At 38.0% G+C, this 12,348-nt stretch overlaps 2 protein-coding genes across 2 annotated transcripts; one reads left to right on the forward strand and one right to left on the reverse strand.

Moving 5' to 3' along the window:
• Positions 1-363: 363 nt before the first annotated feature.
• Positions 364-6,495, forward strand: krt98 (keratin 98). The gene is given in 9 exon segments (XM_048171942.1): positions 364-762; positions 1,295-1,377; positions 1,472-1,628; positions 3,684-3,845; positions 5,169-5,294; positions 5,768-5,985; positions 6,103-6,113; positions 6,241-6,296; positions 6,298-6,495. Coding segments are annotated over 9 exon segments (1,143 nt in total). The 5' UTR covers positions 364-474; the 3' UTR covers positions 6,340-6,495.
• A 156-nt stretch (positions 6,496-6,651) lies between these two features.
• Positions 6,652-9,474, reverse strand: krt15 (keratin 15). The gene is made up of 7 exons (XM_048171940.1): positions 8,903-9,474; positions 8,524-8,606; positions 8,278-8,434; positions 7,876-8,037; positions 7,643-7,768; positions 7,096-7,316; positions 6,652-6,862 (listed from the first exon to the last, which is right to left on the reverse strand). The coding sequence occupies exons 1-7, from the start codon at positions 9,413-9,415 to the stop codon at positions 6,754-6,756; spliced, it is 1,371 nt and encodes a 456-aa protein (XP_048027897.1). The 5' UTR covers positions 9,416-9,474; the 3' UTR covers positions 6,652-6,753.
• Between the last annotated feature and the right edge of the window lie 2,874 nt (positions 9,475-12,348).

The following is a 12,348-nucleotide window of genomic DNA, read 5'->3' on the forward strand; positions in this document are numbered from 1 at the left end:
TTTATGCTTTTTAGTGTTAAGAGGAATGGTGTTTTGTCAACTCAAGTCATTGAGCACAGTTATTAAATATTGTACATTATCCCAATTATTCTTGTAATTTTAAAGTGCTCATAAATATTAAAATACAGGCTGGGTAAAATTTGCCTATTGACCTTCCAGTTCTACAATCTTCTTTCCTTTCCTTTTTTTAGATACACATTTGGTTTTCAGTGTAATGGAAATGTTATGATAAGAAGTCTTGATCATTCGGTCCAGGACAGGAAATTTGATCTTAAACAGAAGCACAAAAAAATGTTGATGTTCAGGTTTTAGAGGGCAACATAAATACCCACCTGTTCACTGGAAAGCCTCTCCCCTCCCCCAGCCTGGTCAAGTATTTAAAGATTTTTTGAATCTGACAAAGTCACGGCCAAGCATTTGCTTTTGTGTCTTGTCTCCCATTTCTATGTTTGAGACCTTTTCTAGGACGGCACTATGTCTTCCCCCTATAATTCCAGAACCCTCAGTGTTTATGGAGGAGGATTTCTTCATTCTTCTCCAAGGGGCTTCAACCTGGGTGATGCTTTAGACCCGTCCGCTGATGAGAAGGCCACCATGCAGAATCTGAATAATCGCCTGGCCTCTTACCTAGAGAAGGTGCGCTCACTGGAGAAGGCCAATGCTGATCTGGAGCGCAACATCAGGGAATGGTATGACAATCGCACTGAAGTCACATTCGACCACACCAACTTGCTGGACACCATCAAGGACCTGAAAAATGAAGTGAGTTCAGAGTGGAGTGGGGATCTCAAGGTCTTCAGACAGAGTGGATGATACTCTATGCAGAAATGACAGTGTTCTTCTCTGTACTGTGTTAATCTCTCTCTCTCTCTCTCTCTCTCTCTCTATATATATATATATATATATAATTATTATTGTTGTTGTTACAATTATTAAAATATTAATTAACAACACTAATTGACTAGTCTGTGATGGGATCTATAGACAATATGCTTAGAGACGGACTGAACAAGTTTTGGATTTGGCTTTTGTTCCACATTCTGTGGTTGTACTGAATTCTACAGACACTAAAAACCTGTTCTAAAAATAAAATGACTCCAGGTGCCATTGTGCAATAGACTAATCTGCTTTTTTCTTCTCATTTGGAATTCAGTGCTTTGGGGGGTGTATATTCTGTAACCTTCTAAAAAGACTGATATCTTTGCCACCTGCTGTTTGTGTAATCATCTGTATAATAGGACATTTTCTTTTCTTTCTTTCTTTCTTTCTTTCTTTCTTTTTTTTTTACTGGCAGATCCAATCAATTTCCCTAGACAATGCCACAATCGTCCTGGCTGTGGACAATGCCAAATTGGCTGCTGATGACTTCAAAATAAAGTGAGAAACAAAATAATTGAAAAATATTGACATCTTGTGATTGATTTAATTAGTCATTTATTGGCAAAACATTTTTTTTAAACCATCTCTTCAGGTATGAGAATGAGATGGGTATGCGTAGGGTCGTTGAGGCTGACATCGCCAATCTGAGAAAAATTCTGGATGAGTTTAGCTTGAGTCGGTCAGATCTGGAGATGCAGATTGAGTCTCTGAACGAGGAGCTCATCATGCTGAAGAGAAGCCACAAGGAGGTAAGATATATGACACACATTTCCCATCTTAACCCGTCTCATTGAAGAATCTTCAGTGGGGTTATGCCTGTTGTTTCTCTTATCTTTGTAAAAACTCTTATTTCATTTCATTAAAATAGACAGAACTCAGTCGATTGGTGTTCAGTTCCATAGTGTATTATTACATATTCTAAAAGAGCAAATTCTAGCTTGTAAACAGCAATGATATTACCATGGCAGGATTTCTATTCAGGGCATTGCCCATGAGACTAGCCATTCAGATATTCCACCCACAAATTGATTCCTGTTTTACACAAAGCTGTTATGTAAGTCCAAGTAAGTTGGAAACATTTCCACTGAACTGTATACAGTAAATATCACCATAGTGATGTGGGATGGTGATGTGATTAAGACTCATGGCCGGTAACCACTGTTCAAATAAAGCATTTCTCATATATTTATTTCCGTTTGTATGCAAGCTCACCGGTTAGCCTACTACCTTTGCTTACTGCTAGCTGATTAGCCTGCTAGCTTAGCATATATGCAAGTTACACTATACTTCACTACCATTATTTATCCTAATTACTACTAGTAGCTATATTTCACATATCTAGAAGAAGATATTGCATAAAGCGATGCATTTTGAACTGCTACCAATATTGCACATCTTTGAAAATGTGTGAACATGCCATAGACAACATAAACAGTTTCTGCAGGACCATTGTAAAGACCATTGTGCTGCTCTGTGATTTGTAAGTCATTATGGAAACATAAGGATTCTGTTTCAGGTTCATACTTTCTGAAAAGACCCATTTAATTCAAAAGTAAAGACGTGGATCTTCCCTCAGTGTGAGATTCCACCACTCCTCACATTCCAGCCTTCCCACAGACAGACAGGCACACACCCTGGTACACACTGAACACAGGACAGCTAAAACCTGTGGATTAGACCTGTAACTGATATCCAAATATAAGATTACCTTATATTGAAAAAGTGACACGCAAACTTCAAATCCTGTAGTTTCAGTTTTTGCGCATGCCATAGAGTAAATATATATAAAGAGTGATAAGTTTGCAAGATTATTATGTTTTGAAAGAAGTTTGAAGTTTCCCATGTTCACCAATGCTGCTTTTTTATATCAGAAATTCAGTAAATTGTGAAATATTTCTGATTTCTATTTTATTTTTATTTTTCCCCTGTATAATGACAAAGCTGAATTTTCAGCAGATATGTTTTATGGTACTCAAGAAACTTTTATAGCAGTTGAAAGTGGTTGTGCTGCTTGTGGAAACCATGATAGTGTTTATTTTATTTTATTTTATTTTATTTTACTTATTTTTTTAGGATTTTTTTGATGAACATAAAATTTAAAGAACAGCATTTATTTGAAACAGAAATATTTTTGTAACATTGTTAAATTGTCTTCAATTTAATACATCCTTGCTTAATTTCTTTAAAAAAATCATAGTGATCCCAAATTTTTCAACCTGTCATGTACGTTTCCTAACCTTAATCTAGATTTGATATGTTCTGCTTAAAAACAAATAAAAGACCAATTCTGAAAATGAGAGGCTAGGTTACTGCAAAGCGGCCATTTCAAAGATAGCAGTTTCTACACCAGAAAAACACACAGGGTCATTAAGAGTGTTCCTTCCTTCCTTCAATTTTTCCCCTTTCCTCTTGTTCTTCTGCTGTCAGCTCTGCTGGAGATTTTCCGTCCCATTACATCATTTTAAACTAAACAGTAATATCACTAGGGCTCTTGGGTCTATGAAAGGTCATCATTCATTTAGTATAAACACAACTAGGTGCACACATAAACCTCTTCAAAAACTCTTCAAAAAAAATCCCAACTGATAAAATTATTTTTAATAAAAAAATCAACCAGGGAAAACTACACTTTCTCCTTAAATCCTGAAATCGTTCAGACATGTTTGGGATTAAAAGGCTATTGACTCGTCCTACCACTCCCACTTATTTTTTATTCTTTTTTATTAATACCATGTCTGCATGATAAAACAATCCATCTCTGTCTCTGTGCCAAATCACACTCTTTCTGATGTGTGTTTTCACAGGAGATGGCCCTGGTTAGTGCTGAGGTTGGATGTCAGGTGAACGTTTGTGTGGATGCAGCGCCCTCTATGGACCTGAACCAGGCCATCAACGAGATCAGACAACACTATGAGACCATGACTGAGAAAAACCGTAAAGACCTGGAGTCCTGGTATGAAAGCAAGGTGAAGTTAAAACCACAAATGCATTCGTATTTGAGTAACTTCATTATTATCATTAATTATTATTTTGGGGGAATTTTACTGTGCTTACTGAAAATGAATACTTAAACTTTTACTTAAGTACAATTCCAAGGAAATAATATTAATTTTTAATAATCAGAATTAAAGATTAAAACATTACAATGCAGAGTATATATTTGCCAGGTTATCATGACTTTAAATGACTTCTTATTAGCAAAAAATTGAATTTTTTTTGTCACAATACCCAATATTTTACTTAAAGGTGCAATATGTAAGATTTACCACTAGGCCAGTGTTATATATTTTGTTCACTTGAGTACTTACAATATCCCAAATGTGTCCAACTATTTGTAAATTGTGAGAAAATTGCATTTTTAAAAAAAAATTGCACTAAAGACGCTTTAATATATTACACGTTTTAATAGACAAGGGGACAATTGTTTTGATATATTTATAGACAGAAATCTAATTGTTGTTATATAGCTCAACACGTTTAGTCTTATTGTTTAAATCTAATTTTCTTGATTTTTTGCGAGTACCGTGCTTTACCAACACTATTTTGTGAAGTATAATCAGATGCAGCTTTATTTTTAATAACAGTAATACAGCATTTTCTCCATCATACAATACATTTTAAAATGAATTGCATGCCATTTATCAACACAAGCCATCCAGCATTTAACATGATATTCTAATATTAATCTAGCTTACTGCAGTGTGTCTCAAACAAGTGTCTCACAGCAGCCGCCAAGCAAACACACAGAGTAACGTTATTGCATAATTTTCAACACTCTCAAATGTATCTAATATGATAAACAGAGCTGTGTTACCTCATACTCATGACCGAAAAAGCGGAAGTGGCGCCGGGCCAAAGCGGCATAATAAAAGTTCCGCTGCTCGTGAGGCGTGTGTTGCACAATCGCTCCAGCGGCCTCGTTCAGCTCTCACAACACTCCATCCTGCACTGCTTCATACTACAATGATGTTAATAATCGCATCCATGAACATGATTTCTTCCCGAGTCCTATCCCTATTCTTTTGCACCGTCCGTTGAGGTGAAGACCACATGTCCCAAGATTCCACGCTCAAACTTGGCGTCATCAAGCTACGCCTTTGTTTTGAATAGGCCTCTAGCGACCTCTAGCGGACAGAAATCTTACATACTGTACCTTTAAGTAAAAGGTCTTAAATAACTGATTTGGTGCTTGGTCACTAATCTGTGATTAACAGAATAAAATTTTGTTTTATAATGGGATACTAGGATGCGTGTGATGTTATAGTTGTTTTTGTTGGTATTAACTGCAGATCGCCACAGTGCAACAGGAGGTGGTCACACATAATGAAGATCTTCAGAACAGCAGAACAGAGCTGAAGGAGTTGACAAGCACCTTACAAAGACTACAGATTGAACTGCAGACCCATCAGAGCATGGTACCCCTACACACCCTTACAAACATATTTAGAGTTGTAGTTTAAAGTGAAGAAGCAATGCAACATAATTTCCAAGTCTGTAGCAACATGTCTAGGCAGAACATGTGTGCCAGGCTGCTTTTTTTTTTTCTGTCCGTGAGCTCTAGCCTCTCCCCCTCTAGTTCACCAACCAGCACTCTGCCAGCTTTAAGACTTTAAGAGCAGTCAGGGGAAATGTGCTGTAATTTCCTATGCTTACACATTTAGAAGAACAAGAGATAGACCTTTTAAATAGAAGTGTCTCCAAAGTGTGGGTTATTAGCAATGTTTATATATAATTCTGCCCTAATGCACCCAATAACATTAAACAATCACTGTGTGTGAACAGCAAAATAATTGTAATTAAATAATTTATAAAATTATAGATTATAATAAATAATTAAAATATATTATGTATTTAATTATTTTGATATACATAATGTCTATCCCCACAGAGGTCAGCTCTTGATGGTGAACTGGACGGCACAAAGGCCCGTTACAGTGACCAGCTGGCTAGGCTTCAGGCCACTGTCACAAGCCTGGAGGACCAGCTTAGTCAATTTCATGCTAACATTAGCAACAACAAACAAGACTACGAAACGCTGCTGGACGTAAAGACCAGACTGGAGCGTGAGATTGCAGAGTACAGGAGACTGCTGGATGGAGATGAAAGGTGATGCTTGTGATTTCATTTCTTAATTTTGATATCTTGTGATTTTGTGGATGCTGATTTAGAAGTTAGGAAAAAATTACTTTACTGACACCAGCTTTCTCCCTCTTGTTTTTACAGACATTCCCACAGTAAGTGACTATTTTACAATAGTTTTTTTTTTTTTTTTTTTTTTTTGTATAAATATATTACATCCCGATAGAGCTTTGTAGTACACTGGTAACTCTCTAAAAACCATCTCTCATTGTCTGTTTTTAGAAGTTGTCACCAAAACAATCACAGTGGAGGAAACCATTGTGAATGGGAAGGTTGTGGGAGAGCAGCGAAACCGTGGATGTTAATGAGCAAAATGACTAATCTGCTCAAAAACTTCAGCAGATGACATCACATGTCTTACTAATGCCTTCTGTTCAAGACCTCTGTAATGCAAAATTGAACAGCTAATGAAGTAATTGGAAGTTATATTATGAACATGATTAAATGAATGTAATTTAGTTTTTTTTTCTTTGCAAACTCTTTCAGCTCTTTGTTTCCCAGTGTTGAATGACAATCATGTATACCTGATGTACTGCAAGCATGCACAAAATGTAACATCATCCTTTCATAAACAAAATAGGGATAAAGAAACAATGCTTTCATATTGACTAAAACAGACAAATCACAGTCGTGTTTCTGCGCCATCACTGATTTTATTCTTAACAATTGTGTAGCACAAGGCCTGAAGACTTGTGTGATAGGTGTGGATGGGCGGTCTTTGACGGTGTTTGGTGTTTATTTTGTAGTAGTTGACACCACTTCCCCATCAACAATGTCTTCAACAATGGTCTTCACCTTGACGGTTTTGGTAGAGCTCAATCCTACTCCTCCTCCTACACTGAAACTTTTAATGGTGACAAAGAGAGAAAATGTTAATGTGTATTCTTCAGAAATGGTAAAACCCAATCAAAAAACAAACACACACTCATTTTACAGTATCACTACCAGACAGCAACATAGTGTGGTCCAGATCAGGCCCACATCTGGTACATGTGGATTACATGTGGACCAGATATGGGCCAGATCTGGGCCATCACTATGTTGCTGTCAGGGTATCTATCTTCCACCACCTCCTACCTGCTTGCTTCTCCATCCAGCAGTCTCCTATACTCAGCAATTTCCATCTCCAGCCGGGCCTTGATGTCCAGCAGCATTTTGTACTCCTGAGACTGCCTGTCCGTGTCGGCTCGGACCTGAACAATCTGCTCCTCCAGACTTGATACATGAGCCTGCAGTTGAGACAGCTGCATGGAGTACCGTGCTTCTGTGTCCCTAAGAGTTGCCTCAAGAGACCCTTTCTGTAAAATAGAGTGGAGGTGCTGAGTATTTATTAGTGCAGAGAGGAATAACAAGTATATTTGTTGGGTAAAAATGGTAGACGTTCAGCCAAAAAACAGTTTAAACCAGCCTAAGATGGAATTGCCATTCTTCCTTCAGGATTATCTGATTTCAGAGGGGTTTTGGGGCACTTGTTGACCTGGCTGTCTACTAAACAAACAGAACACTAGCTTGGCCAGACTAGCTTAAACCATTGCAAACCCGCTTTGAATGGTTTAAAATGTTTATTTCAGAAGCCATTACCATCTTGCTATAGATGTATCCCAACACAGTCACACACACTTACTTTACTGAGTTCAGATTGTAACTCGATCTCCAGGCCCTGAAGGGTGCGTCGAAGCTCTGTAATTTCAGTCTTGGACATTTGTATGGTCTCTGTACTGGCCACAACCTCCTTAGTCAGTGTCTCTGACTGCAGATAAATAACATTCAGAGTTTAGTCAAGCATCTCTAATGATCATAACTTGATTGTTCTAATTTTGGCTAGTTCACAAAACACATTTATTTGCTCTCTTCTACCTTCGTTTTGAACCAGGACTCTAGTTCACGTTGGTTTTTGGCAGCGACGGCCTCATACTGCTCACGAATCTCAGCCATCACACGGCTCAGATCTTCCTGAGGAGCCGCATCCACCTCCACGTTCACTGAACCAGTCATTTGAGAGCGCATGGCTGCCAGTTCCTAGAGAGAGAAGAAGAATTTGAGATGATGTATGGCCCCTGAGGCACATTCCTCAGATTTACAGTGCTTTCCAGCCCCACATTTGACTGCTTTTGTTAGTTCATCTAATGGCAAGGTCAAAGGAACATGTCTGTTTTAGCAATTAGTCTCAAAAGATCAAAAAGATCAAAAGATCTTGTTTGTCAATCAAACAGTAATATCTTCTGATGATTGATTTGGACAGGTTTTTTAGTGGTTTACCTCCTCATGGTTCTTCTTGAGGAAGATAAGTTCCTCCTTTAAGCCTTCAATCTGCATCTCCAGGTCAGATCTTGCCAATGTCAGCTCATCCAGGAGTCTCTTCAGCCCAGCAATATCTGCTTCCACAGATTGACGCATACCCAACTCATTCTCATACCTGAAAGGTTCAAACCAGAGCAGTTTATTAGCAACTTTTCACCAAAGTAAGAGCAAAAGAAGTTTCATACACTGTAGGTTTGGATTTACTTGGTCTTGAAGTCATCAGCAGCTAATTTTGCGTTATCAATGGCCAGGTAGACTCCTCCATTGACACGGGTGGCATCTTGGATCTGTCAGAGACAAGAGAGGATTCAAACAATGATGTTTTTGCAAATGCAAAGCATATGTAGATTCCAAATATGCATTATTGCAGATATTGTCTGATACATCCATGTGATTGTGCACTTTTGTGCTAAATTTTAGTGCCACCATGACAGACACAACTGTACAATGCACTCTAATAGCTTTGTTTCATTGTGACATGCAGAAAACTCAATGAGGACATGACCACACCCATAATCCTGCAGCTATGAAAACAATACATTTCCTGTACAAGAGATGTTGTAGGGTTTTACAGTAGCAGTACCTTATCCTGCAGGTCGCTGATTGTGGCCTGGTAAGCAGAATAATCTCTTGCAGCAGGCGAGGTTTTGCTCTCCAGAAACTGTCTGATCTTCAGTTCGAGATCTGCATTGGCCTTCTCCAAAGTGCGCACCTTCTCCAGGTAAGTTGCCAGGCGGTCGTTCAGGTTCTGCATCGTTGCCTTCTCATTGACGGTCACATTGAGGTCCATATTGCCTCCTCCAGCGCCACCACCAAAGCCAAAGCCTGCTCCACCACCAGCACCTCCTCCAAAGCCATAACCTGCTCCACCACCACCACCACCAGCTGCAAAGGTGCTTGACACAGTGGAGATACGGACCCCGTGGCCCCCTGCACCCCCATACACGCTCCCACCACGCATGGCGCTTGCGTATCCACCGCCTCCAACGCCCATCAGTGAAGACCGAGACTTGCTTCCTAGAGAAGCACCCCGCAGGGAGCCTCCACCGAAGCCTCCTCCAGAAGATACAAAACTACGGCTGCTGAAGGACGTCATTGCTGGGGTGCAGAGGAGAGAGTCTTTTTGCTGGAAGGAGAGGGAATGTGGTGCACAGACGAGGCTGATTGATTTTTATATGTTTGTGGGATGAGGTAAGGGGTGGGTGGAGGTACAGATGGAGGAGGGGGTGAGGGGAGAATATGAACACAAAACTTAACTCTCCGCCCAACACATGCCTGAAGGCAGAGGATCTGGCAGGTGAAATGACATGAACTGTTGAAATGATCTCTGCGAGCCCACAGCCCAGGGCTATGAGCAAAAGACAAGACATATACACATCTTATCTCAAAATATGCATGCATATATAACATTTTTTTCTCAGGACGTGATTGTTTTGATGTGAGGGACAAGATTTTCCCATGCATGTCTGAATAGTATCTCATGTTACCGCCATACGGTCTGTGTTACAGGATTCATAACATGTTTGCTGACAGGATGACCTGCGCCTGCCAGCGGGGTTTCCAGGACAACGGAGTGCTGGATGTGATAAACACTTATAAACAGCAAGCTAAAACCACACAGTGAAATGGTCTCTTGCACATGGAATGCTGCCAGCTTCCCCAGAACAGACCTCCCTTTGTCTTTTTAAACATGAACAGAACAAAAAAATAGTGAGCGAGAGAGAAACATTTTCCAAAGTGAACTTTTAAATTGCACAAGAGCCATCTGGAGACGTGCTAGCATGATGCCGCTAGTCTTGCGTAACAGTCTTTTTCTGAGAGCTTTAACCGTGAGTCAGATACACCACTCCAGAAGGCTTTACTTTTATCTCAGAAAATTCTCATATGGCTATAAGAAACTTTCAATTGAGGGCTGAAGCTTTGCTTTGGAAAACATGACCATGCAATTCAACTAATTCATTTTTTATCTGCAGTTAATGAAGCATCGTTGAAAAGGCTGTGACATGAAGAAGTACATCAATATCGTAATTGCTAGTTTGAATACATTTACAAAGGTCACATTGTACCTAGCTGTCATTACACAAACAACTGAAAACAATGGGGCTAGGATTACTGAAAATGGATCTAGTGTGTGTATCAAGTGATTTATCGATTTGAACTGAGTGATTAATGCGCCTGCGGTTATAAGGTGTAAGAGTGATGTGAATTTCATGAGATACTGAATGACAAGATGAATCTGATCCATCTGCTGGTTCCAAACAAGCTCTTACCTGCTTACCAGCAAGCTTATTTTGAATCACAAATTCAAAAAATGTCTTACCCGGATTAAATGATCACCTTGTTACTGCAAGACTGCTAGCTTTTTGATTTAAAGCGTTTATGTGCATGCTTTTGTGAGCTTGTCATGCAGGAGTTAATCTTTTAATGACTCAGTCAGCCTGACTTTCACTGTGGGAATTTACTACTGATAAAAGCGGCAACCCTTACAAAAAAGAAGTTTATTCAAGTGTGCAACTTTTAAACTTAACTTCTTTTAAACTAAAAAAATAAGGAAAGTATACTTTCAATGTACTTTTTATGTACTTCTCAGAAATATACTCAAATTACACTTAAGTATATTTGACTTATACTGACAGAAAAATCTGACTATATTTGGCCTGTACTTGTACTCAATATTTTGATCAAGATATACTTAAAAGTATAATTAAGTATTTTAAGTATTTGGCTTGTAGTTGTGTTTAAGCTTTTGATTGAGTAGCCTATTAAATACTTTTTTTCACATAGTTTTACATATTGTCTTATAAACTTACATGTTCAAGTTTAGTTTATAGAGTAACAAATCAGCTTTGAAACATATGGAACTGAACCTGATCTTCTTTGTACACAGTGATAATAACCTACATAGAAACAGATAAAAATGTTGCATTTTTAATTGACAGTTCTTTTGAGGTGTCACAATTTTGTAACAGACTTGATTCATACTGGCTTCCAAGCCATCACCAGAAGATAACATTTTAAATCTCATTACAAAACATCAAGCAAAATAGGAAAAGGATTATGTGAGTATGTGAATTTTTGTGTAGTCCACTGGGAGTGTGGAATTTACTTCAAATCTACTTAAAGTAAAGTTGAAGGTATATTTCAAGTATAAAAAATTAATACCTATAGTAGTATACTTAAAGTTGCCCTAGAATCAAAAATTGAATTTACCATGGCATAGTTGAATAACAAGAGTTCAGTACATGGAAAAGACATACATTGAGTTTCAAACTCCATTGCTTCCTCCTTCTTATGTAAATCTCATTTGTTTAAAAGACCTCCGAAAAACAGGCGAATCTCAACATAACACAGACTGTTACATAACAGTCAGGATCATTAATATGTACGCTCCCAATATTTGCATATGCCAGCCCAGGGAGCGCGTGATTTAAAGGGGCTGCACGCTCAATCGGTGCATAGTTAATGATGCCCCAAAATAGGCAGTTAAAAAATTAATTAAAAAAAATCTATGGGGTATTTTGAGCTGAAACTTCACAGACACATTCAGGGGACACCTTAGACTTATATTACATCTTGTAAAAACTGGTTCTAGGGCACCTTTAAAGTGCAAAAATAATATATATATATATATAGTAACTATAAGTAATATATAAAATAACATAAAAACTATAAGTATGATGTTAAGTTCACTTAAAGAAGTATACTTGCTGTATAAAACTACTAAACTAGTAGTTTACTGGGAGTATACTTCAAAGTGTACTTTCATAAATTAAAAAATGTGCAACTAGTAAACTATCAGTATATCTATAAGTTCACTTGTAGTATCTTTGCAGTACAATTGAAAAATGTAATAAACGTGTACTCAAAGTTTAATACTGTTGCACTTAATGTATACTTAAAAGTATACTTTTATACACTAAAAAGTGGGCCAACTTAGTTTGACTTAGTATTGAAATAGTACACTTACAAGTATACTACTAGTACATTGATATTAGTATACTCACTACATAAAGTAAATATACTGAACTT

This window comes from Megalobrama amblycephala, linkage group LG21 (genome assembly GCF_018812025.1).
Source record: "Megalobrama amblycephala isolate DHTTF-2021 linkage group LG21, ASM1881202v1, whole genome shotgun sequence".
Taxonomy (NCBI): domain Eukaryota; kingdom Metazoa; phylum Chordata; class Actinopteri; order Cypriniformes; family Xenocyprididae; genus Megalobrama; species Megalobrama amblycephala.

Excerpts from the sequence above, each read along its gene's own strand:
- krt15 (XM_048171940.1), bottom strand. The coding sequence starts at position 9,415 with ATGACGTCCTTCAGCAGCCGTAGTTTTGTATCTTCTGGAGGAGGCTTC. Across the intron at positions 8,607-8,902 it reads TCAGCGACCTGCAGGATAAG|ATCCAAGATGCCACCCGTGT; the intron begins GTACTGCTACTG and ends TGTCTCTGACAG. Across the intron at positions 6,863-7,095 it reads CTGGATGGAGAAGCAAGCAG|TTTCAGTGTAGGAGGAGGAG; the intron begins GTAGGAGGTGGT and ends CACCATTAAAAG.